Source organism: Lepidochelys kempii, chromosome 1 (genome assembly GCF_965140265.1).
Source record: "Lepidochelys kempii isolate rLepKem1 chromosome 1, rLepKem1.hap2, whole genome shotgun sequence".
NCBI lineage: Eukaryota > Metazoa > Chordata > Testudines > Cheloniidae > Lepidochelys > Lepidochelys kempii.
In genome coordinates this window covers 211,217,991-211,244,775 of record NC_133256.1, presented here as the reverse complement: position 1 = coordinate 211,244,775, position 26,785 = coordinate 211,217,991, and the positions used below count along the sequence as shown (strand labels likewise).

The window sequence follows — 26,785 nt, the reverse complement described above, 5'->3', positions numbered from 1 at the left end:
AAAAGGAAAGCACACAACGCTAACAAGCCAAAAATTAAAGAGCAAGAAGCCGCATCAGGTGAGGAGGTGGGGTGGGTAAGAGGTAATGTGCATCCTGAAGCAGGAACTACAGCTTGTTTGATAAGCCATGACAAAATACAGCATACTGGAGCTGCATAGAGAAACGCCATGGCCACCAGTGCAGATCAAATCTGGATTTTCCACACTAAAAAGTACAACTCACAATCACCTAAACCAAAGCAGTAGCTTCAGCTGTAAGCAAGGAGGTTTCTGCTATAGTTTCTAGGGGCCAAGAGAGTAATGAGAGACATGATCACATCCGAACTCTACGAGACAGAGGGATACAGTCACAAGTCAGCACTGGAGAATCCCAAGAGAGCTTTATGTTCCCATCTAGGATGGTTATAGCTCTGGTGGCAATGACAGGGAGATAACATGGGGGTGGTTGTGTGTCAATGCACAGTTGGTTGTATTGCTGCCTGATTGGCATGGCTACTTCAACAGTGGTGGTGTGAGATGTCAGGAAAATGATTTGGAGTTTAAGGGGCTGTAGTGAGAGACCATGTGGTTGTCACTGTGTCTATGGTGACTGAAATTGTTTGATCATTTTCTGGGGAAGGTTGTAGTGATGCATGTTGGTGGTTGTGGTGACGGGGATGGTGTTATTCCCAGCGGTGCGGTCCCATACTGGTGCATGCTGGGGCTCATGCTTGTGGTTGCAGTGACAGAGAGGTGACGGGTTGGGTTTCGTCCCTGTTGGGAATGGCTGCACTGTTGTATGTCAGTAATCACATCTCTGACTGAAGAGGATGCTGGCAGTACATACACCATCCATCTCCCCTCCCTACCTAAGAGCCTCTTCAGGATCAGCTGGTTTTCTTCCAGCAGGACATCAAACACATTTGATGACTCCATAGTCTCCGTGCGCAAGTGGTTGGCTTCCCAGTTGCCACAGGCATAGCCATAAAAATCCTCACAGGGGTCTATGGTGGCATTTCTCACCTCCAGGAGTCTGGCCAGGAGCATGAGACATTCCTCCGTGTCACAAGGTTCTGGGCAAGAAGCAAAGACAGGAGCCATCATTAGCAGGGTGAAGGAAATTCAGGACAACTGTATGAAAATATAGGAAAGAGGTTATTTTGAAGTTTTATTTGTGGTAAAAATCCTATGCTTTTGGCACAGTGTTGGATTCTTTGAAAAACGATTGCTGAACAGAGGATAAAGTGTTATCCTATGTCTGACTTTGTGGATGGATGACAATAAGTACCAATTAAGGGAAGCCATTAAAATAAAGGCTGTAGGGTCACCCCAGGGAGGAGGTCCCATCTTGGCACAACCCAAGCGGCCACAAAGCTGATTATCAGCGAACTTCTCCTATTTCCATCTTCTTACCACATTCACTGTGTCAGTGGGTGTTTGGCCAAGTAATGACCCCAAGGGAACATGATAACCACTACAAGGTTAGGAAGGGTGTAAACACCAGAGAGGAAGAGAAGGGCATAGCTAGGGGAAAAGAGAGAAACCTGAACAATGATATATCAGGAAGCATTTCCCAAAAGTGAAATCTGTCAGACCTTTTCTACAGAGGAAAGTTGTACCAGTCCAACTTATGTTGATTTAAAAACTGATTTAATTAAGCCTGTGTAAACTCCTGGGTAGACACTCTTATTTTGTTTTAAGAGTGGTTTATGTTGGTTTCCAGTTAAGTCAGTTCTTCGCTGAAATAAGCTACTCTTCAGTCAAAATAATAATACATCTTTAGTTAAACCCTTGGATGTTTGTGTCTAGACAAGGCCATAGGCTGCAGCATAATGTCTCAAGGTGAAGGGTGGAAGGGCCATTGTCTGAGACATAGGAAACTGACCTAAACAAATTCTGTATAATATACAAGTAGGGCTCAGACCATCGCTGGTTGGTATGATGTACGTGGGAAAAGGTGGGAGATTTGAAATAATGCAGCCTTCTAGGGGTCTATAGTGAGGGTATCCCCAGCCCTCACAAATGGGGAAAGGATAGGAGAGGAGTTAAAAGGAAATGCCAGCTAAGGGGAAAATAAGTAAACTGGGGAACAGGATATGTATGACTTGGCCTCTTCATATTTATAGATCCTTTATAGCAGAGATCTGTCTAGTGGTTAGAAAAGTGGACTGCTTGTGGATCTGGATTCCTGGGCTCTATTTCCAGCTCTGCCACTGACAGGAACTCTCTAATTGTCTTATTAGTACAAGGATTCCATTGGTTGGATCTGTGAAAACTAAGACGGGCCTATGAATTCAGGGATGGAAAGGAAGGGCAATTCCAAGCCCCAGCCCCAAATTCCAGACTTATCCCTATTTCTGCTGGGTCACCTACAGACAGACCAATACTGCTCAGGGATACAGAAGCTGTGGGTAAGAGAGAGGGGATGAGAGTACTGTAATACAATAGCTTTTAGAAGGTGCAATGCTGCTCTTCATGGAAGCTGGGCCAGGCCACACTAGGTTGGGAAGTGTGGGAGCTTGGGAGTGAGGAGGCCTTCACATGGCAGGGAGGGCTTGGAGAGGGGTAGGGCAATATCTCTTTATTACAATTTATTTACTTCAGACATTTGTTTTCCTAAGATTTAGGAATCATCCAGGGCCTGGACCTAGCATAGATGCTCAGCCCAAAAGGCAATGAAGGGAGAGGAGAGAGGAAGGGGTCTCACTGGTGGGTCGGGTGTGAGGGAAAGGAGAAGGACTGTCATGTCTTGTACCCAGGCCACCGGTCAGGATGGTGTAGGCAAGAAGCAATGCAAACCCAAGGACAGTGCTGAGCATGAGAGCACACAGGAGCAGGCTCTTCCCCCGGAGCCATCTTCCTTTCTTTGAAGCCTCTCTCGGATCCTCCTCACAGGCCTGAAAAGGGGGAGTGAGGAAAAGAGAGGAGATGAAGAGAGAAACATTCCTATTAAAGTCACACCAGGTCACATGCCCTCCTAGCTCCACCTGTTCAACTAGTATTGACACAGGAGGGGTGGTAACCAGAGACATTACTAATTGTACCAGTTCCCCAGTTGCTTCTATCCATGCCTTGCAGAACCCTCAACAGCAGTTTCTGCACCTCTTCCTCACCAACTGCAGCGATCCTTCCCTTTCTTTCCATTTAGCTGACTCCCCAAATCCTCCCCCAAAATCATGGCACTAACATGCTGCCATCCCATTGTTCATTCTGCTTGTGTTTTACCCCCTTGCCCCAACCCTGTGTCTCTCTGGTCTGTTCAGACTGTAAGCTCTTTTGGGCTGGGACCAGCAGCTGCTTTGTGTTTGTATCTAGGCCTTGGGCACTACTGCCATAAACATGATTAATAATAAACAATAATCATAATAAAAGCAGAGAAAAGATAACAGAAAAACCAGGTGGGGGAGGAGGAATGTGGAGATGGTATAGAAACAGAAGGGGGAGGGATAGCTCAGTAGTCTGAGCATTGGCCTGCTCAAACCCAGGGTTGTGAGTTCAATCCTTGAGGGAGCCATTTAGGGATCTGGGGCAAAAATTGGGGATTGGTCCTACTTCGAGCAGGGGGTTGGATTAGATGACCTCCTGTGGTCCCTTCCAACCCTGATATTCTATGATTCTATAAGGTCATTGGTGCAGGAGACAGAGCTTTCTCAGGGGCTGATCTGAGAGCGTGGAATGGACTCCTCCAGAAACTAAGGATGGTAAATACCTTACAGGGTAATCAGATTCAAAACATAGAGAATCCCTCTAGGCAAAACCTTAAGTTACAAAAAGATACAAAAGCAGGAATATACATTCCATTCAGCACAGCTTATTTTGCCAGTCATTAAACAAAAGGAAATCGCATTTCTAGCTAGATTACTTACTAACTAACAGAAGTTCTGAAACTGCATTCCTGATCTGTTCCTGGCAAAAGCATCACACAGACAGACAGACCCTTTGTTCTCTTCCTCCCCCCCAGCTTTGAAAGTATCTTGTCATCTCATTGGTCATTTTGGTCAGGTGCCAGCGAGGTTATCTTAGCTTCTTAACCCTTTACAGGTAAAACGGTTTTGCCTCTGGTCAGGAGGGATTTTATAGCACTGTATACAGAAAGGTGGTTACCCTTCCCTTTATTTTTATGACACTCCTACACACTCTTCTCCCCATGTGAGAATATAAGAGAACTAACCAGACATGGCAGACGTTAGTCCCGCTGCTTAATGCACTGCTGGAAAGTGCTCCTATCTCTGCTGGAAGCTGCTCACACACTATAGTGATGAGCATGATATAAGATCCTATACAGAGCTGAATAGAAGAAGAGCAAAAAGCAGGGTTCTAGCCCCAGATCCACAAAGGTATTGAGGCTTCTAACTTCCATTGATTTCAATGGAATTTAGGAACCTGCCTCAATATTTTTATGGATCTGGGGCCATAATGCTTAGCACATCTAGTATTTTACATCCTTGAAAGGCAGCACAATCATTAATGTGGGATTTTCAAAGGCAGACATTCCAGTTAGGTGCCCAGTTCCCATTGGCCTTCAATGGGTGCATAACTGTGCCTTTGAAAATCTGCCCCCAACTAATTAAGGCAGGATTTGGAATAGGAGAAAGGAAATCAAATACACAGGAGCTGGGCCTACACATATAGGGTAGAAAACATAGAAAGTGACCAGACCAAACACAAAAAAAGAAGAAAAATGGTTTTCTTCCACCTCACTGTGACGGTAACACACACTGGGTTTTACTCTAAAAGTGAAGACAGTCTCAGGGAGGGGGTGGAAAGGGAGGGAGAATTTGCATGGCTTAAGAACAGAGAGGAGTGGGTACCCTTTTCTTCTGTGTGCAACTCCTTCACTCCCTCCAAAACTATCCCTTGTGCCCCCTCCTTGCCCCTGCAATATGTTTCTCTGTTTTTCAGGTTGGCAGCCTGATTACAAGGTGTTCAAAATCCTGGAGTACTGTGGTCTTGTGGTCTTTGAAGGGTACTTATATCTCCTCAAATGCTGAAAGTTGTGGTATAAGAAGACAGGAAGCAGCAAGATATGACTTTTCATTCGCTGTGTAATCTATAATTCACAGTAGACCCTACATAAAGTGTATTAATATGTTCCTTATTAAATAATGCCTCTGTTTAAAGAACAGTGATTAAAACAAAGAAGCAAGCAAGCAAGCAAACAAACCGGATATTTACAGTGCTCCCTCCAAACCCACAATTCTGAATAATGCGAAGAAGCTGAGATTTTAGGGTCTGTGCTGTGAAGATCATGACAAGAACAAATGTTCCTAAAACATTTCATATTTCCTAAATAATAGCGTTTGGATTTAGCTTATCTGTATTTTATGTTGGGTTTGAAGGAATGACATTCAACTTTTGAAATAACAATGTCCTGGGTCTGCTCAGAAGGACACTGATCTCCTCCCTTAGTGCTGTGGGAAGAAGATACAGAATGGGGGAATGCCTCCTCTGCCTCTCATGGCTAGATACACATGGCCCAACACAAACTAACTACCCTTGACCTTAGGTCCAAAGGGGATAAAATGTCTCTGGGAAACTGTAGGGGGCAAGGGGTGCCACTGATCTACAGAATTTTTCAAATAGTCTCTGGCTTCAGTCTGGTCTCAGCTCAGGTAGGTCTGGATACTCAAAGGGTTTTGGCAATGGGATATGGAAGCTTTTACATCTTCCAATCTGGCCTGAAGCTGTGGGGTGCAAGACAGTTGGATAGCTTACAGGGGACTGAGGAATGGGATATGGAGCCTATCATGTGCAGGTTGCCCCTTCCAGGTAAGAGAGGAGTGAGTGGGTAAACTGGCTGTCTGGTTGGAGGAGACTGAGGAAGAGGATAGAGAGCCTTTCACCTCCAAGCCATCACTAGCTTCAATTCATGAAGGAGTGTGGAGTCTGAATGGTTTACAGGAGACTGAGGAGTGGGTCACATTTCCAGTGCTGCTCCATGTTGTGGGGACTGGATATTCCAGGGTGGGGGATGGGCATGGGCAAATGGGGTATGGACCCTGTCATTTATAGGTTACATATGTTAATAAAGATAGGATTGCCAGGCATCCAGTTTTCGACCAGAACACCTGGTCGAAAAGGGACCCTGGTGGCTCTGGTCAGCACCGCTGACCAGGCCGTTAAAAGTCCATTCGGCAGTGCAGCAGGGCTAAGGTAAGCTCCAATGTCAATAAAAGCAGATCTCCCAAAAGCTCTGCTTACTTCATGAGCTCCTCACAGAATAAATGGCCAAATTCAAATTTTCTGTTTCAGTCTTTAAGGTTAGACACAGAATCAAGCCAAGCCAAGTAAACACCTGGGCAGATACACTTGTGTGTGTGTGTGTGCGTGTGTGTGACTCCAAAAATAGGGTTTAATTCATTTTTTTTGGTGAATAAATATATAAAAAATATATTATTGTTGATGACTTGTTTGTTTAGAAAAATTTCTAAACACAAATGTTAAAATATCCAAAACTTTTAAACGTTTGAATTTTTTATTTCAAAATAGTTGGAAATTTCCCAGTTTCTCTCAATTTTACTTACTTCCTAACTTCCTTCCCCTGAAAAAGGGGGATAGGAAAGGTAAAGAAGTTAGAGAAATACGTGGAAAAACCCGACTATCTCTATTTAAATGATTCACTACAGGAAATGTATGAAAATGTGTATATATAGTGAGAGAAAATCACTCCCCTCCCCCGCATTTTTACACCCCCTTGCCTTTTTAAAAAATGGGCAGAAGTAAAAACTGATATGGGGGGCGGGGAATCCAGAAATTCAAAACACATTTTTTCAAAAGTAATTTTCTTTTCCCTTTTTTTTTCAAAAATTGAAAACAATGTGAAAAATTTTGAACAAAACAAAACTGTTCAATTTACTTTTGAATTTTTTTGCTGAATCTTTGGCCCATAATTTCAACTAGTGCAGTGCTAGAAAAGATCTTTGTCCATCTCCATAGATGTCTAATAAGGAACTATGAAAATGTTAGTCTGGAGAATTAATCCTGGGAGAGGAGAAGGCAGAGCTTTTTCAGCAGTTGTCTCAAGCGGATAGAATTCACTTCCCATGAAAAATAAGCTCAGAGCTCACAGCTCTTAGTGCAAAGTATAAAACTTGTTTCTTCAGCTGATCTTTCCCCACATCTGCAATAACGGGGATGATAGAGGAGGAGAGGAAATCGCTGAAAAAAAACAACCCAGAGTGTCTAAGGAAGAAGCTTTTGTCTTGTGGTAATGATAATTTTGTAAAGTGCTCAGATACTGAAGTGCTGAATGTGGGAGAAATTCTTGGTGGTTGGAGGGAGAGGAAAGAGAAAGAATTTAAAGCAAAGATATATCTAGAGGTGAACAAAGCAAGGAAACAATTTTCTAAGAATATTAGTCTGAAGGGGAAGGTGTACTTTGACTCAGCCATGTTCACAATCCTATTTGCTTCCCATGAAAATTCAGGCACTCAAGTTTTACTAACACCAACTCTTGCCAAATTTGCCATGTCAGCCCAAATGCTTGAATAGTCACTGGAAGCTAATTTCTAACTGATTATTTAAGAGTAAAATACACAATTTGGAATTTACAGTGCGTAGGTTAATTACATAAATCATCTACTCAGTTTTGCTGCCTTATTTTAGAGTTCGGGATGAACTTTCTTTGTTTGATGGCTGTGTGCTACGAGGTACACACTGGCTCCTTGTGCCAGAAGAATTACAGTCAAAACTCATACACCTGGCACAAGATACACATCAGGGAATTGTCTGAACCAAACAATGACTACAGGATCTGGATTGGTGGCCACAGATGGACTCTCAAACTGAAGCACTCATAAAATCCTGTGTCACTTGCCAAATGCATGATAAGACAGCAGTGATATGTACCCCTCCATTACAGCCTGTTCCTCTTCCTGAATCTGCATGGGAAAAAGTGGCAATTGACATTGTAGGACCCTTTGATACTGCTCCAACTGACTGCCATTATGCCATGACTTTAATAGACTATTTCAGTAAATGGCCTGAGTAAACAGTAAACATTTGTGTTTACATCGCAAATCTATTCTGATACAGTAATTAAGTTCCTCTCTTCAGTTTTTAGCAGGGAATGTAACCCCAAAGGACTGGTTTCAGATAATGGTAGTCAATTTACTTCCCTGGAGTTTGAAATTTTTCTAGCACAGAGGAACATTTTACACAGAAGGTCATCCCTATATTACCCTCAAGCCAATGGGGAAATCGAACCGTTTAACAGAAGTTTGAAAGAGAGTATGCAAACGGCTATACTGGAAGGACGATTGTGGATACCCTTCACTACTGATTTTCTTGCAAGCATACCAGGCTACAAGATATGCCACAACGCAAAGATCACCCACAGAGTTACTGCGTGGAAAACAGATGAAAACTAAACTGAACATTGCTGGATTGTTAAAGGCAAGACCTGATGCCCCAAACAAGGACGATGTGAGAAAAACAGCTGAACAGAGCCAAGCAAAGTATAAGGCTTTCACAGACAAGCAGTGAGATGCTAAGGAACCAAAGTTTGAGTGTAGTTCCTTTGTTAGAATACGAAAACCAAGAATTTTATGCAAAGGGGACCATAAATTCACAGCTCCTCTTAAAATCATGGAGAAGAAAGGACCTTACACCGATTGACTTTCTGATGGGTGGGTATGGAATGCTTATTATCTTGCACCTGCCTATCCACCAAGAGGAAATTATGCCAACACCCAGTCTGCAGTGGATGACTTCACCGTAATACCAACACCACAAGACATTACACTGGAACCAGGGCTTGAGAGACGGCCTGTCAGACCCAGACGACCTCCTGTCTGGACTAGAGACGATTTATGTAGTATCTACAGTGTTTTCAGTGTAATATTTTTGCCAACAATATAGTGTCGTGTTTCATATTTGTTCCTGTGGTTAGAACAACAATGTTTATTTTAATTGAGAGAGTTTCTTAAGAAAGGAGGAAATGTGGTGTTTAGATGTTGTTTGTAATTATTAGAATTGGGAGCACGGGCTGTTGGGAGTCTGAAAGGACAGGAAACAGGAAGGAGGGGGGAGGAGTTGAGAGGCTGGGAGAGAGCTAGAGAGGGTGCAAAAGCAGCTTGGTAAAAAGGTTTCCACTTTGAAAATAAAGTCCTCTTGAAGCTTGTTAGTACCTTGTCTGGTTGATACAACAACCATGTGATTTATAAACTAAGAGGACATGAACTGAGACTGTTACAGTTAAAGCTAGTAGAATTATTTGTTGCAAATAAATTCTCCAAATAATTTAGCCCTTTTTCTGTTTGTGACAGATTTCTGCCTATGCATTCACTGGGCCTGGTTCTCCCTTGTCATTAACATTTATACTTGTGCAAAATGAGCACAAAGCAGGTGTAAAACACTACCAAAGCAGAATGGTAGCATTTTATATCTAATTTGCACTCAGTTAGTATGGGTGTAAATGATGAAACAAAAGGTGCAAGGCAGTGGTGAATCAGAGCTATTATTTGTAAGTATTCTCTAAATAACTTGAATGAATTATTTTCAGCCATTGGGTTGTTCACAAACTGTTCACTTTGACCATTTGCTATTCAGTGGGCCTGAGGCATGATTTGCCACAGTAATCACATGCAGGGGTGGATGTAGTCTCCCGATTCAATGGGAAGCACAATGCCTCTCCTCCTTGCCCTGCTGCGGGAGCACTGGCCACAAGCAGCAGCACCCTCCACCTCAGCACTACAATCCTAATACTGTCCCATGGCAGATGGGAGGTCCCAGGGAGCGGTGGGTGAAGTGGGTGGGTTGGAGAACAAGCCTGCCTCACACTCACCACCCGGGCAGCGGTTTCTGTCCCACGGGGCTCTGTCCGGCTCCCTGCTCCAGGCATTGTGACCTGGCACCCAGGGTCACACTACCACTCAGATTTGGCCCAGCGCCCTCCTCCATCATGACAGAGGACTGGCTGATCCAAACCTGAGTGGTGCTGCAACCTGGTGCAGAGGGCCCCAACACCCCTCCATCATAGTGGAGGGGCAACTGGGCAAAACCTGATATGGGGGGCCCTGTGCAAGTGCACCCAGTGCACATTGGTTAATCTGGGCCTGATTTCCGTGGATGCACTTGCACCAAAGACCTTATCCTCTCAGATTTGGAGCCCCAATCCAGCAAAACACTTTAGCACATGCTTAAATCCATCTCTGTTTAGCAAGGCACTTAAGCACGTGCATAAATCCCTGGAAAATGTGGGATTGAAGCACACATTGAAAGTGAAGCATAGACTAAAGTGCTTTGCTGAACAGAGATGGTTTGCTGAACCCTGGCCTGGAAGACTGAAAAGTGTGAAGCATAAAAACAGCCAATAAAAAATTGAAATAATGAATGACAACTACTCTTGTTCTCATGAGAATGTGGGTATTTGTATGTAAAACAGCCATTCCCCAAATATACATGCCAACAAAACCCCATTTGTCTGAACAGAAAATAAAAATGGGTATGAACACGAACAAATGGAACAGCAATTTAGAATACAAACAAAGGCTTATGAACTCTGCTTTTTGCTGAATTCAACAGCTTTAATTATAACCTAATAGACATTTTGAAATTAATGTTATGTTGATTAGTTACATAACTCATATGGTATTGTTTCTGTTCCATTTGGATCTTATATATTTAACCAAATTAGCACTGCTTGGCAAATGTACATTTGATTATAAATGTGCAGTTATGTTGATTAATTACATAAGACATCTAGTCAGGAAAGAGAAACAAAACCACATGACATATAATTAGCCAATACAATGTGATTTTCAATTTGCAAATATTTCCAACTGAAGAATGAGCTCACACTAAAAAAAAAATGTTGAAAAAAATTGCAAATAATTCTGAATAAAGAGTGTATCTGGAATTCTGCAATTTGTGTGTGGACATATTGTGGATACTATAAAAAAAACCTCATCAGATACATTATTTGTTGCAAATTGTTCACTTAGGTCTCAGTATAACCTCAAAATGGCCACCAGTGGGAACCAGTTTTCTAAAATCTTTAACTGTGGACAGCAACTCCAAGACAAAACTGTCCACTCGGATGACTCTGAATTGTAGCTGGTGGTTCTAGCAGCAGTTACCAACTGGAATCGTGCAAAATGAGCCTCCCCTGCAAATTCACTCACTCTGATACAGAGATATGGAGACAAATGTGGGCAAAGCAGGGGATACAGATAAATATAGAGACAGAAAACTCTGATATCTTGTCTCACCGGCAGCAGGGAGGGAGGGCCAGGAGTTATCTATGTGTAAATTAGGCAAATCCAAAACAAAGTTGAAACTCAAACTTTGTAGATCCCCATGCTGGAACCTGAACCCCTAGTGCTGGGCCCTGTGCAAGTGCTTTTGTACCCCAACTCTCAAGTGCGATTGAGTCCAGCTGTTCAACCCCCCTTAGGGCACAGAGCAGGATAAGAGTGAAAGAGAGACATAGAAAGGAAGGAAAAGAGAGGGAGCACAAGTGTGTTAAATGATATGAATAGGGGACTAGAGCTCTTTCCCTACCTGCTGAGGCGTCCTTATGCCATTCATTGTGGAGACTCTCCTGCTCCCTGTATGGTTACTGCTGCTGCTGCTAGGTTGTTTATGCCCTACTCCTCCCCAAGAGCTGGTAAAGAACACAGTTCAGATCACAGACAGTCTCTCTTTCCCACCTTGGCTGAGTGCTCGGAGGAGGAGGAGATGAGAAAAAGGGCTTTGAAAAACACCCTTAAAGAAAACAAGAGGCCGAGAGAGAGAGATATGGATACATTTCTGCAACTCCCCGCCCACCTTCTCCTTGTGATACCCGTTCCTCCCCCGTCAGTGCATTTTCGCTTTCTCCTTCCCTTTGGGGGAACAAGGTTCCACCACAGCCTATCTGTCTGAGTTACCCTGTGGACCTGCCCCCTCTCCGCCATGCCAGGAACCCATGTTGGTCACAAATATGCAATTTTTTCCCCCTGCCAACTCACCGCTTCTTCTTTCCTACCCCAGCTGCCCTGCTGTTCCCTCCACTCCACATGCCTGCTCTGATATTCTAACTGCCTGTCTGAACCTGCTGTTTTGGGCCCTGAGGCCTCTGCTAACCTCCAAGATAATGACACTTATAATGAGGAGCACATTCTGGTGCTCCTCCACCCACAGAAGGTGCAAAAATCCAGATGTGCTTCTCCTGCTGCTTCTACAAAAGCACCAGTATCTATTTCCAGCAGGAGAAGAAATGGAATTCTGATTCTCTTCCTTCTGCACCCAGTATACATTCCAGGGTGGCAGGTGCACCCTGTGTGCATTCCAGCTTGGTACAAAATAGCAGCAGCCCACTTCCCTGAAGACCGTTCCTGGGAGGATTTAAGAGGCGTGGTTCCTCTGCTTAGAGAAACCAGCTGGTGGTCCCTTGAAGGTTTCATGAGTGGAGTGGGAGTCTAGGTTACTTCCCTCAAGACCCCTAAAGCTCAGTGACAGGGAAGGACAGTTACAGAGGGGTGGCTGGGCCCTATTTGGGGGGGGTGAGAGTTTACAGAAAGGTTAGACCTGAGCAGAGGTCCAGGGGCAGGGTCCTCCCTCACCACTCCACTCTGACAGACTCTCCAGATGAATGTGCTATTGTCTTCCCACACTGCCTTTGGGATATACAAATAGGCTTGGATTCCAGTTCAGGCATTCAGAAATTTCCCAAATATTAGCGCCCCCCCAAAAAAGATCTTAAAGTGAGGTTATTTGTGTATCCGTGACGTGCACATGCAGATTCATAGTTTTATAATTATGAGATAAGGATATTGATCCCTTATGAAGCTGAAGTCAATTACTTATCCCCAGTTCCTTGTACTTCTGTGTCACCCCAAGTCATACATTTCCATATCCATCTGATGATTCTGAATAGCCTGGAACATGGAGGTCCCTGTAGAAGTTTTCTTTTTGTGCAGTGTTTTATCCTGTGTCACCCCCAGCTCAGCCTTCATTTTACAAATGCTCCTCGAATTTGCATCTAGCTGTGTATGAGAAAATAGCTCTTGGGTCACCCCAAATCAAGTCTCTGAGACTGAGGGCATCATGTCTCAGAATGTTCAGAACCATTTGACAGACACAGGGACACATGACTTGGTGTGACCTGAGAGATGTTATGTCAAACCACCAGTTACTTATTTAAATTAGGAGCCCCTGAACAATGAACCAGGATCCTGAATAGGGTGGGAATAGGTAACCCACTTCAGCCTCGTGGTTCCTTTATTTAGCACAGCCTCTGTCATCCCCTGAGCAACATAAACTATTGTCCCCAACCAGGGTAGGGAGAATAACTGTGAAGTGACAGAGTGATTTATATCATGTGACTGAGGTACTCAATCTGTCCTCAGATTGGTTGATAAGGCTCTCCTGACAGGTGGCCTGGACCCTCATGCCCATGTCTTCACTTTGGTATGTGTTCTCTCAGACAACTGGCAAGATGAATCACAGCAGTATTTATATTCATATTCAAGCTCTTTGTCTTTGCCTTCAAGGCCCTGCACAATTTAACTTCTACCTACTGCACAGCTCATGATTACTTTTGCTCCCTGACCCTTCCAAGCTGTGTCTAGCTGATCCTTTCATGTCCCTCTGCCACACTTGTCTCTGTGCCTTCACTCTGGGGCTCACACTCCTGTACTCTTCATCCATAGGTCCCCCATTCCATCCTCTCCTCCTTCATATCCCTTTTCAAAACATAAATCTTCCATGACACCTATAAGCATCTGTGAATAAACTAGCCAAATTTCTTCACTTCTATCTGCTCTCTGACTCTGTCCCTCTGTCACCCTTGGTCTGAGAGGTGCTGGAACTAGGGGTCCTGGGGGTGCTGCCACACGCACTGGCTTGAAGTGGTTTCCATTATATACAGTTTAGAGTTTGGCTAAATGGCTTTCAGCACCCCCACTATACAAATTGTTCTAGCACCCCTGCTTACACCTGGTGGTGCTGGCAGCAACAAGGGCCAGGTTCCATATCTAGAGATTCCTGTTAATATTGCAAAACAGAAATGCCTCAAGCCCCCTGTTAGGGGCTTATTCCTTTTCCCGCTTACTTCCCTGATCCTTCTCGCATGAATAGAGAGCAATAATACCCAAAGTCCAAAGGTGCAAACAATTCAATGTTTATTAGGGTGAACTTCCAGCAAGCATGATTCCAGTTTCCTTCCTCAGTGTCCCCCTTCCCAGTTCTGACACCAGAGAGCCTTACCTGTGTCCCTGTTCCCATTCCCCCCCTTAGCAAAACATGATTCCAACTTCCCCACCCCCATTCCCTCTTCCCATTCCCCCCTTTACTTCCTCATTGACTGCAGACTATATAGTAAAACTTGAGTTCTACTTAGCTATACCTTAACCAATCATTTTACTGAAATTTAACTAACCAATCCTAACATATTGTAACATGATTAGCCAACCAATTATATCCCACTACCTTAATTAGTTTACACCCAGGAAAATTAATTATACAGCAGACAGAAACAATCACAGAACCAGACAGAGACCATGCAAATAAACAATAGCAAAGTGGGAAGTATAATGACAAAACAATACAGAAGAGAGGATTTCACAACTACATCTATAAAGACATAAGGGTTTCCCAGCTGCGTCGATTGATAAGTGAGTTCTTACCAAACAGGATGCTATCAAACTAAGTTTCCTTTTATGTCTTCTAGGCACTTCCCTTTCTCTGGAGGCGATAGGCATTATCAGGACAGGACAGTATTCCTAACAGCCCAATAGCACTTTATTTCAGTGTGGCTAGTTTGGAATGTGAGGATGTGACCGTTCGCTTCCCAGCTTATGGCTGCCTCTGCTGCTTAACCAAAGGCCTAAGAACAGGGCCTCAGACTGTCACAGTCAGAGAAGACTCTTACACCAGCAGACAGTGATTTTGATTCTTTCTTTTATATCTCTGTAACTAGCTAAGTGATAAGAATACACCTAAATTCTTAGAGTATAGGCCTTTACCGACAGGCCTGAATATCTATATCCTAACATCCCCACACAAAAAGCTGGGAGAACTAAATACCATCCCAGGCACCTCTAAGAGGCAATACTTCCCCTCTTGCAAACAGGAGTCTGTGAATAACAAAAGAAAACTTTTATTGCAAGGGAAAGGAAATGCAGCATTAATTTGGGAAAACACCACAATAATGATTCAAAAATATGCAAACTACAAGTGAACACCTCCCCACAATATCTTGGGCAGTGTCCTTTGCCTCAATTTCTCACCTGGTGGAGTGAAAGCCTGACAGACAAATGTCCCTTTAACATGCTGCACCTCACTCACAGTCAGTTGTCCAAAGTCAGCAAAGTCCCAGAAGTCAGGGGTGCTTTCACGTGGGTTCAGCTCCCACCCCTGAGGGGGGCATTGAGCAATGCCCCTTCTGCTGCTCACTGCTACCGCTGTTGTCTATCCTGTTGCCTGCCACCTCTGCATCTAGCTGTGATGATTCCACTACCTAGTCCAGTTCTTAGTGATTTCATTGGGTAGTGATTCTTAGTGATTTCATTGGGAACCTTACTGTTGCTGTATCCTTTGTGTTGTATTTCAGTGCAATACTGTCTCTACGCAAGGTCTAAGGTTCAACCCCCTAGACCAGCGGTTCTCAAACTTTAGCAACCTGAGGACCCCCATTTTGATTTTAAAATTTTCATGGATCCCCAAACCTCCCGATCAGCCCCAGGCCCCATCACCCATTGCACCTCTTCCCATCCCCGCTCCACCTCTGCTACTCCTCTTCCCTGACTCTTTCCACACCCTCCCCCAAGTGCACCCCGTCCCCATTCCTCCCGCTCCCTACCAGCGCCTCCTGCACGCCACTGAACAGATGTTCTCCAGTTCGCAGGAGACGCTGGGAGGGAGGGGGAGGAGTTGATCAGTGGGGCCCACAAGCCCCCTGGAGTACCCTTGCAGACCCCCAGGGGTCCACAGACCCCAGTTTGAGAAGTGCTGCCCTAGACCTTGCCATCAGTGATTTCACCTCTAGTGAGTAATTAGTGAGCAGAGACAAGGACTCTCCTTTGAGTCTGATCAGCTCTGTCTTTAGACACTGGAGGGGAGTATCAACTGGTACAGGCTCTTTAAGTAACACCACATCACCCAGTAGGAACACCCATTCCAATCCTCTCTGACTTTCCCTTGGATTTGGCTTCACTACTCCCTGCTTAATGAGCGAGGTAAGAGAGTGAGGTTAAAGTGAGGGTAACCCCCTCAATTAGGACACATTAAGTTCTGCTGCCCTTTCATCATACAATCAGGATAATAACATTTCATTATCCCCAGGTCCAAGATTAAAGTGCATATTAACCCAAAACAGCCAAAATTGATTACTTTCGCAAAGCAGGTCTCTCTGCTAATCAGGTGTGTCTATGCAAATACAGTCTGCTCCTAAAGTCTCTTCCCCCGGTTCATCAATAGAGGATAGAAGAAAACTTATTCTAACTGTTTACATATCTAGCTAGCTACTTAAATGCTGCCTGTAACTGAGGTACCTGACAGCCTCCTAAAATTAAGGAATGTACTCATAAAGTAGTATTTATCTCTCTTCTCTCCAGTTAGTAGGGGCTGGGCTTTGTATGCTCTTTGAGGCGCAGACCTTATTTCCGTTTTTGTATGTAAAGTGCCTAGAATGCTTTGGGCATGATACAATTTAAAATAATTTGGTTTGCTAAATAGGATCAATTTTCCTGCTATTCAGCAAACTAGATTCAGCTTTCCTGACCCAGAAATTTTGATGCTTGTTTAGGCCCTATCTTTTAAATAACATTTTATCTCCTTTCCTTGAAGTTCACCCACACCCTTGAAAAACAAAATTTTGATTAGTACATTGAAAGCTCAGATGGAGGAATAGCTGCCAACAAAAACCATCTAAAAACACACACAGAGTAAAGGAAGCAGGGGTCAAGCTTTCGGAGTTGCTGAACATTTACAACTTTGCAGGGCTTAAATTCAGCCAGAGGTGTCCAGAGTAGAGCTTCGGTAAAAATTTTTAAACTCATGAGGCAGAAGGCCCGAGCCAGAGCGCCCTCCCATAGGGCTAAAGCCCCAAGCCCAGTGTCTCTCATAGGGCTGAGGTCCTGAGACCCAGTGCTACCCCCTATGGGGCTAAAGCCCTGAGACACCCTGCCCTGCAGCTGAAGCCCAGAACCCCACTGAACCTCAGGGCAGAAACCCTTAGCCCCACCACTCTGTCGCAGGGCAGAAGCCCTGAGCTCCCCACAAGCCTGCAGCTGAAGCCAAGGGCGCTGACCATGCCCCCATCCCTGATGGGCCTTGGAGTTTTTATCGTATGTGTGTGTGTGGGGGGGGGGGTGGCCCTGATAAATAATCTATAAGAATTTAAGCCTTGCAACTTTGATGGAAGTCCTTGGGAGCTGTTGCAGCTCAGGCCCTCTGAAAATGAGGCCCCAAACATATTTGGTTTTAAAATTACTATGAAACGTGAATTGGCCAACAATCAACATTGGAAAACATCAATGAGAGAATGAGACTGGAGTTAACTTGTTTAAGTTAATCTCTTAACCAGATGCTAGGCACTGATAGGCTTTTTTTAACGTATGCCCCACCAGTGGGAGAAATGTAATTCCTATTATTATGACCCTGCTATGTATTCTCCGTGGTACAGTATCTAGACCATTTTGGATGATTGTGAGCTGTTTCAGATCTCACAAGCTAAACAGGGCTGAACTTCAACAGTTCTTGGATAGGAGACCTCCACGGAGATCTAGGGTGCTTCAGGAAGTAGTGCCATTTCTTCAACAGAGACCACTCAGCCCTCTGTCAGTGCTCACTGCAATGACTAAGCATGGCACTAGAGGGTGCTGTGTTGCAGCAGTATGGGTGGCTCAGTTTGGGGTGCTCTCCCCTCTGAGTCAGCACTGACCCGAATGCCCCAGAATGGAGTTAGTGGGCACTGCCAAGGGTGACTCAGTAGGGGTGTGTGCCCTAGCATAGTCCTGGATTGCAGGGAGAGTGATTAGTAATTCAATAAGAAGGTGCTGTGAGTCATCTAAATGTGATATAAAGCGGCCCTTGGCAATTAAAGATTCAATGGTGTTTTTTCTCCAAGAGTAGGGGATGTTAAGCCCTGTGTCCTTGCCAAACTCCATGTATCTCTCTCAACTGTCCATATTTCCACTGGATATTGAACTCTTCTGCACTTCATGCCCTATACTGTTGTGTAGTGTGACTGTGATGGAGGAGTGATGCCTGTACTGTCTATATAGCCTGCAAATAGCTTGGGATCCTTCAGGAGGAAAGGTGCTGTGTACGTGAAGTTGTTTTTGCTGCTAACTCATGAATTTCTTCGAAGACACCTTATCAGCTACTGAAAGAGCAGACAAAATGCTTTTCCCTGGAAACTTTCTCATGGCCACTGATGGAGGCAGAGGTGTCAGAGCGGGGACGTCACAGGAACATTTATCAGCTTATCTGTGAGCTGCAGAGGACAGCTCTGAACCCTTGAGGCCCATGATTGTGACAGGAGTTGTAGAAATGGCAATACTGGCTTTCTTCCTTTTCCATGTACAGAACTCTACTCTTAAGCAGGCCTTGCATTCCTTTCCTCTCCCATCCCTTCTCTGGGCCCCCAGGATGCAGTGCAGGGCTGTCCTGCAAGCAAAATAAACTGTGGCACATGTTGTGTGAATTATGCTAATATAACACATCGTAGAATGTTCTCTGTTCTGTTATAATGCTGCAGCCTGTCCATGTCAGGGGAAAGGGTTGGCCCATTGGCATGAGGGCCTGGATAGCAGAAATACAACAGCAGTCTTCCCACCGATGAAGTGAGCTGTAGCTCACGAAAGCTTATGCTCAAATAAATTGGTTAGTCTCTAAGGTGCCGTAAGTACTCCTTTTCTTTTTGCAGATACAGACTAACACGGCTGCTCCTCTGAAACAAAATTATGAATTTGCCATAAAAAACAGGAGGGTTTTTTGTTTGCTTGTTTGTTTTTAAATGTTGGTTTCTTTGTCTTCTGGTTCTGGAGCCTTTCAGGATCACTGGGTTCACATTTTCAAACTTTTCTCTGCAACCATGAGAGCTAGAAACTTCCTTCTATTTTTATATGAAAGCTGAGATTTTCCAGTAATTGCTTGAATCTAGGAGCTGAGACATAGCGCAAAACACCAAATACTGTTAGAGCTAGCAAGAGTGCTGACCATCCCATTGTCATCTGGAGAAGGGAGGAGTGGGGGGAGTGAGGAGAGTCAGGACACACAGACAGCATGAGGCTGTCAAACTGTGGAGGGTGGAAGGATGACCCTATGGGCAGGGTGAGTTCACCTCTTACCAATAGGCCAGGACTGAGGATGCCATTCAGGGTTTCCACAAAAAGAAAAGGAGTACTTGTGGCACCTTAGAGACTAACCAATTTACTGTTACTCTGATTCAGGGTTTTGTCACTCCATTCTGACCAGCCAGTAGGTGGCAGAGCCCATCAGTGGCAGAGAGTGCTGATGGAGATTCAGTGACACGCCCAGCTGGCACCCTGCTTAACCCCTTATCCATACCTTCCCTCCCTCTTTATGTACACTATCTCTTCTACTTTCATTCCTCCACCTGCTTCTTCATCTCCAACCATGAATGAGGACAGAAAGCCTATGAGGCTCCCCATGCTCAAATGGCAGGGAAACTTAGCCAACCATGGCAGGGAAAAGGGGAAGGAAACTCTAGCATTCAAGTCAAGGAGGGATAGTGGGATAGTCTAACTCATAGCAGAGGAGGTGGCAGACAAGCTTACAATAGGACTAGGGCAGGGAGGGTGGAATAGTGTCATTTCTGTGGGCCCTTTGGAGAGAAGGAAATGGCCAATCCAGCCTGGAGCCAGAGCACACTTAGGCCAGGAAGCTGAGTTTGTATGAAAGAGGCAGAAGCTGGATCAGGGAGCCTGATATCCATGGAAAGGAGAGAAACCAGAAGTAAGGGTGAAAATGGAGAGGGGTGGGGGAGATCAGGGGAAGCCAGGAAAGAGGGGAAAGGACTGGAGGGCGGCAAGACTGGAGGGTTGGATGGTGGGGGGGGGAGGGAAGGAGGCAGAAGGGGAGACAGGAGGAAAGGAAGAAGGAAGGTGATGCAGAGAGAAAAGAGCAGGAAATATGTGAGAGCCAGGAAGAGAGCAGGGGTGGATAATCATGGGGAGGGAGGAAAAATCAGGGTGTTCAGGGCCTCAGGGAAAGGAGGGCAGGAGATAGAGAGGATTGGAGCTGAAAGCCAAGAGGCAGGGAGGAGATCAAAGGTGCAGGTAATAGGAGAAGGTGTTAGATAGAAATTGTAAAGCACCTACCTCTTCCTATTATTGTCATTTTCCCTGGGCGTAATTCTGCCTACTGAGAATGCCTGAGTAACTTTAATGCCTGGTTTTACTGCTGAATTGGGAAAGGTTTCTAAGAGCGAATCTGACTTAATTATAACATCACTTCAGGCTAGATCCACTGAGTTCTCGTTTGTGTATACATGAGTTCGCAAACGTGATACTGAGTTTAAGCTTTTCACACAAGACGTTATAAGGACTCAAGCTAATCATAATACTTAGAGCTTGTATAGTGCTATTTGTGTTCAGGTGCTAATTACGCGATGCAGCTCCAAAAAGGCTAATACAGCAGTTCCCAACCTTTTGAGGGTTGCATCCCCTTAAACCTGTCTGTGCCCTCCCCCCGCCCTCCCCAAAGCTGGAGCTGAGAGCAGGGCTGTGGCTCTGGGGCAGGTGGGATGCGGCCAGGGATAAGGGAACTAAGGCTGGGGCTGCAGCTGGGGATGGGGATGGGGCTTGGAGCTTGGCTGCGGCCAGGGGTCGAGGCTAGGGGCAGGAGCGCAGCTGCAGTTGGGCTGCAGTGGGGGCCGGTAGCCAGTCCTGCGGCTAGGTGCGGCTCCACTTCCAGCCTCTCCCCCAGCTTCGGCCATGGGCTGGGAACAGAGCCGCAGCCAACAGCCACGGTTGGGGGCTGGTGCAGGGCCAGGAGCAGAACCACACCTAGATTGGGGAAAGGGCCAGGTGCAGGGCCAGAAGCCAGAGGCGCAGCTGGGGGCAGGACCGGAGCAGAGCTGGGGCAGGGATGGGCTGCGTGGCACTCTCTCCCCACCTCCTGTGGGGGCTGGCACAGTCGCCACCGATCCTCCCTGGATGTTCCTTCACGCCCCCCCTAGGGAGGCACATCCCACAGTTTGGGGACCTCTGGGCTAATAGTCTGGGGTGAATTAACAGGAGTGTCATAGGTACGACACAGGGGTTGATTGTCCCGCTCTACCCACTGGTGAGGCCTCAGCTGGAATTCTGCATCCAGTTCTGGGTGCCACACTTTAGGAAGAATGTAGATAAATTGGAGAGAGTCCAGAGGAGAACAACAAAAATGATAGAAGATTTAGAAAACCTGGTCTATGGGGAAAGGTTAAAAAACTGGCCATGTTCAGTCTTAGAAAAGAAGACTGACGGGGGACCTGATAACAGTCTTCAACTATCTTAAGGGCTAGTATAAAGAGGATAGTGATCAGTTGTTCTCTATGTCCACTGAAGGTTGGACAAGAAGTACTGGGCTTAATCTGCAGCAAGGGAGATTTAGGTTAGTGTAGCGGGGTGGTCACCCCGCTCCGGCCCTGAAGGGGTTAAAAGCAGCTCTGGAGAGGGCTGCTGCTGGGAAAAGCTGAGTGAGTAGCTGACCACAGGTGTAGCCAGCTTAATCAGGGCCCAGCTGGCCCTTATAAGAAGGCTAGGGGCCAGGATCTGAAGGAGGCTTATTCTAGGCCAGAGCCAGGGCAACCTGCAGGCCTTGGTGAAGACCTACCTACTGGGGCTGCAGACAGGCAACCTGGGAATAGGCAGAGGCAGAGGCAGCTGATCCTAACCCCTTGCCAATGATGAGTGGCCATTACACTGCAGTCTGCCCCAGTGAGCGGGGGCTAGATGACGACTGGCAGTAGCCACTGAGGCAAGGTGGGTTTAGAGGGTTGGGGGTTCCCCAGGGAGGGGACACCCAGAATGTTGGGGCAGAACCACTGGGTAAAGATCACTGGGGTCTGGGAGGGACATGGGGCCAGTGGGAGGCAAGACACTGGCCTGCAGAGGGTGCTCCGAAGGCTGGAAAGGGCTAATTCCTGGACCAGCAGCAGGAGATGCTGCACTGGTGAGGCATTGCATTACTACAGTTAGATATTAGGAAAAGACTTCTTAACTATAAGGACAGTTAAACTCTGGAACAGGCTTCCAAAGAAGATTGTAGAATCCCCATCACTGGAGGTTTTTAAGAACAGTTGGACAGACACCTGTCAGAGATGCTCTAGGTTTACTTGACCCTGCCTCAGAGCATGGGGCTGGACTTGATGACCTCTTGAGGTCCCTTTCAGCCCTACATTTCTATGATAGCTGTGATTCTATAAAATTCTGCCAACACTCCTCTGGGGTGCTGCTTTCCTATTCAAAAAAGCAAACCTTGAACGACTTTTATTTTAGATTATGGGAAAACAAAACACGGTAGAACAAAAATAAGATCCCTGCAAAGGAAAGCACAGTGTATGTATCTCCCTTATAATAGGCTGGAATCACTCAGAATACAAAATGGATGTTGTTGTATAATGCACAGATTTCACCAATTTAAAGGTGCATTACACAGAAACGAAAGACATCATGATTTCAAGATACACACACATACTTGTGATGTATGCAAGTAAGAATAATTATCCTCATTTTACAGACAGGGAAACTGAGGCAGAGAAGTGAATGACATGCCCAAGGCCAGCAAGTCAGTCATAAGACCTGCATTAGAACTCAGGAATCCTTCCTTGCAACCGCATACTTAGTCCTCCAGAGTACACCACCTACCCAAATATGTGCTAGAAACTGAGCTACCCACAGTCCTAAAAGGTAGTGTCTACTCTCCAGTTATTTTTTTTACAATTACAGTTGCATCTGGCCAGAGAAAATATCACATGATATATGATCTGAAGTGCAGTTTTGCTGTGAAAAGTGATTAGGTAAAAATGTTCCCTTCCTACCCAACAGACCTGCTCCTTTGGGATATTCAGAGTAAAATCTGCTGAATTTAATAACAAGGCAGATATTTACTGCTTTTTACTCATGTTTGCCTGCAGAGCCAGCACAGCTCAATGAGAGGAAACTGGAGTCTATTCCTTCTTGTGCACCATCAACAGCATGGGGAGGAGGTAACCAGCCCTCTGTGGAGAAAGAAATGGTTCGGGACTATTTAGAAAAGCTGGACGTGCACAAGTCCATGGGGCCGGATGCGTTGCATCCGAAACTGCTAAAGGAGTTGGCGGATGTGATTGCAGAGCCATTGGCCATGCTGATCGGGGGAAGTCCCGGACAACTGGAAAAAGGCTAATGTAGTGCCCATCTTTAAAAAAGGGAAGAAGGAGGATCCTGGGAACTACAGGCCAGTCAGCCTCACCTCAGTCCCTGGAAAAATCGTGGAGCGGGTCCTCAAGGAATCAATTCTGAAGCACTTAGAGGAGAGGAAAGTGATCAGGAACAGTCAGCATCATGGATTCACCAAGAGCAAGTCATGCTTGACTAATCTAATTGCCTTCTATGATGAGATTACTGGTTCTGTGGATGAAGCGAAAACAGTGGACGTGTTGTTCCTTGACTTTAGCAAAGCTTTTGACACAGTCTCCCACAGTATTCTTGCCAGCAAGTTAAAGAAGTATGGGCTGGATGACTGGACTATAAGGTGGATAGAAAGCTGGCTAGATTGTCGGGCTCAACGGGTAGTGATCAATGGCTCCACGTCTAGTTGGCAGCCGGTATCAAGTGGAATGCCCCAAGGGTCTGTCCTGGGGCCGGTTTTGTTCAATATCTTCATTAATGATCTGGAGGATGGTGTGGATTGCACCCTCAGCAAGTTTGCAGATGACACTAAACTGGGAGGAGAGGTAGATACGCTGGAGGGTAGGGATAGGATACAGAGGGCCCTAGACAAATTGGAGGATTGGGCCAAAAGAAATCTGATGAGGTTCAACAAGGACAAGTGCAGAGTCCTGCACTTAGGACGGAAGAATCCAAGGCACCGCTACAGACTAGGGACCGAATGGCTAGGCAGCAGTTCTGCAGAAAAGAACCTAGGGGTTACAGTGGACGAGAAGCTGGATATAAGTCAACAGTGTGCCCTTGTAGCCAAGAAGACCAATGGCATTTTGGGATGTATAAGTAGGGGCATTGCCAACAGATCGAGGAACGTGATCGTTCCCCTCTATTCGACAATGGTGAGGCCTCATCTGGAGTACTGTGTCCAGTTTTGGGCCCCACACTACAAGAAGGATGTGGAAAAATTGGAAAGAGTCCAGCAGAGGGCAACAAAAATGATTAGGGGACTGGAACACGTGACTTATGAGGAGAGGCTGAGGGAACTGGGGATGTTTAGTCTACGGAAGAGAAGAATGAGGGGGGATTTGATAGCTGCTTTCAACTACCTGAAAGGGGGTTCCGAAGAGGATGGCTCTAGACTGTTCTCAGTGGTAGCAGATGACAGAACAAGGTGAAATGGTCTCAAGTTGCAGTGAGGGAGATTTAGGTTGGATATTAGGAAAAACTTTTTCACTAGGAGGGTGGTGAAACACTGGAATGCGTTACCTAGGGAGGTGGTCGAATCTCCTTCCTGAGAAGTTTTTAAGGTCAGGCTTGACAAAGCCCTGGCTGGGATGATTTAATTGGGGATCGGTCCTGCTTTGAGCAGGGGGTTGGACTAGATGACTTCCTGAGGTCCCTTCCAACCCTGATATTCTATGATTCTATGAACAGAATTATTCATTAAGTTCCACCTGAGCAAACTCATTGAAGGCAAAAGGGCTGCACAGGTGACAGGGCAGAATTTAGCCTGCAGACCCCTTACTTGTGGTGCTGATGTCTGAGCTGGAAAGAGCTCAGTTTGACTCTCAGAGCCCAGGCATCAGAAATAAACATATTTTTACCTGTAAACTGAGCCCATTGGATCTGGAGTCACTGAGAGCCAATAAACAAGAAGCCCCATGATGCCATTTACAAGGAATCATTTTTCAGAGTAGAATTGTTTTCTTGAAACACTTGTTCCCTTGAAAAGATTTTTGGAAAATTGGTAAATGCACAGTGTTAGGGTTCCTTCCCCACTCTGAACTCTGGGGTACAGATGTGGGGACCCGCATGCAAGACCCCCTAAGCTTATTTTTCCCAGCTTAGGTTAAAAACTTTCCCAAGGCACAAATTCCACCTTGTCCTTGAACAGTATGCTGTCACCACCAAGTGATTAAACAAAGAATCAGGGAAGAGACCACTTGGAGATGTCTTCCCCCAAAATATCCCCCCAAGCCCTACACACATAAGGGCTGCTCCATAGACTCTGGCACTAGACTTCACTGCCCTGACCCTAGGGGCATAAACCGTCACACTCTGGTATAACTAATTGGATTGAGACATTCTGAAAAACAATGCTGTAGGAAACAAAGGATATGTAGTACACAGGTGTAAATCAGGAATAAATGCTGAAGTCAAAGCAGATATACTGATCTCACTGAGAGGAGAACTGGGCCCAGAGATTGAACAGTTGCACATACATACAGTGCAAGTGGAGATTCAACAAGTGCAAGTGGAGATTTCTGGGTGCAGCAAAATTGTAGGGGAAAGTCACTCATTTGGGGCCCAATTCTGCAAGGTTTTCAAGTTGCAGTGGGGGAGGTTTAGATTGGATATTAGGAAAAACTTTTTCACTAAGAGGGTGGTGAAACACTGGAATCATAGAATCATAGAATATCAGGGTTGGAAGGGACCTCAGGAGGTCATCTAGTCCAACCCCCTGCTCAAAGCAGGACCAATCCCCAACTAAATCATCCCAGCCCGGGCTTTGTTAAGCCTGACCTTAAAAACCTCTAAGGAAGGAGATTCCACCACCTCCCTAGGTAACCCATTCCAGTGCTTCACCACCCTCCTAGTGAAATTTTTTTTCCTAATATCCAACCTAAACCTCCCCGACTGCAACTTGAGACCATTACTCCTCATTCTGTCATCTGCTACCACTGAGAACAGTCTAGATCCATCCTCTTTGGAACCCCCTTTCAGGTAGTTGAAAGCAGCTATCAAATCCCCCCTCATGCGTTACCTAGGGAGGTGGTAGAATCTCCTTCCTTAGAGGTTTTTAAGGTCAGGCTTGACAAAGCCCTGGCTGGGATGATTTAACTGGGAATTGGTCCTGCTTCGAGCAGGGGGTTGGACTAGATGACCTTCAGGGGTCCCTTCCAACCCTGATATTCTATGATTCTATGATTCTAAGGTGTTGACCGCCTCCTGAGAGCTGTTGAGTGTTCCCAACTGCTATGGAAGTGCATGGGAATTGAGGGTGCTCACCAGCTCTCAGGATCAGACCATGGAGGTGACCTACAAAATGACACCAATGTAACTGGCCCTTTTAAGAGCAAACTGAAAATCAGGCCTCACTAGCATGTATCCTGACTTTAAAATGGAACCTCCACCCATTGAATTCCTTGTCAAACCGCCCATTGACTTTGGAAGGAGTTAGGGTCAAACCCTTTGACTACTTCATCCAGGCTTGCTCATTTATAAAAAGTAGATATAGTAGAAATAAAACAGGCTTGGAGAAGGGCAACAAAAATGAGAGATGTTTGCATGTGCATATATATGTCAGGGGGGATTTAAAGGAGTCAGGATTAACAGATTAAAAAGAGCAAAAGTGTAAAATGCCACTGGCAATGAAAAGAAAACAGTGAAAATGGTGGGGGGGGGGGAAGGAAATAAAATTTTAATGTAATGTACTGAAGGAACTCAAAGTAGGAGAGGCAATTAATTTAGGAAGAGTCAAAATTTCTTTAAACCTAGAAAGAACA

The 26,785-nt window shown here is 45.4% G+C and overlaps 1 protein-coding gene across 3 annotated transcripts in view; it reads right to left on the bottom strand.

The window, feature by feature from the left end:
• The window catches only part of KEL (Kell metallo-endopeptidase (Kell blood group)), a 34,637-nt gene extending 22,656 nt beyond the window's left edge, over nucleotides 1-11,981 (bottom strand). The window contains exons 1-3 of one of the 3 annotated variants that reach the window (XM_073312597.1): nucleotides 11,631-11,981; nucleotides 2,687-2,876; nucleotides 849-1,052 (exon numbers count right to left, since the gene is read on the bottom strand). In XM_073312597.1, coding sequence (XP_073168698.1) covers nucleotides 849-1,052; nucleotides 2,687-2,876; nucleotides 11,631-11,876 — 640 coding nt within the window. In that variant the 5' untranslated portion in view covers nucleotides 11,877-11,981. Of the gene's footprint in view, nucleotides 1-848; nucleotides 1,053-2,686; nucleotides 2,877-11,481 lie in introns of those variants that run through there. The other 2 variants (XM_073312607.1, XM_073312616.1) reach the window with 2 other exon arrangements.
• Between the last annotated feature and the right edge of the window lie 14,804 nt (nucleotides 11,982-26,785).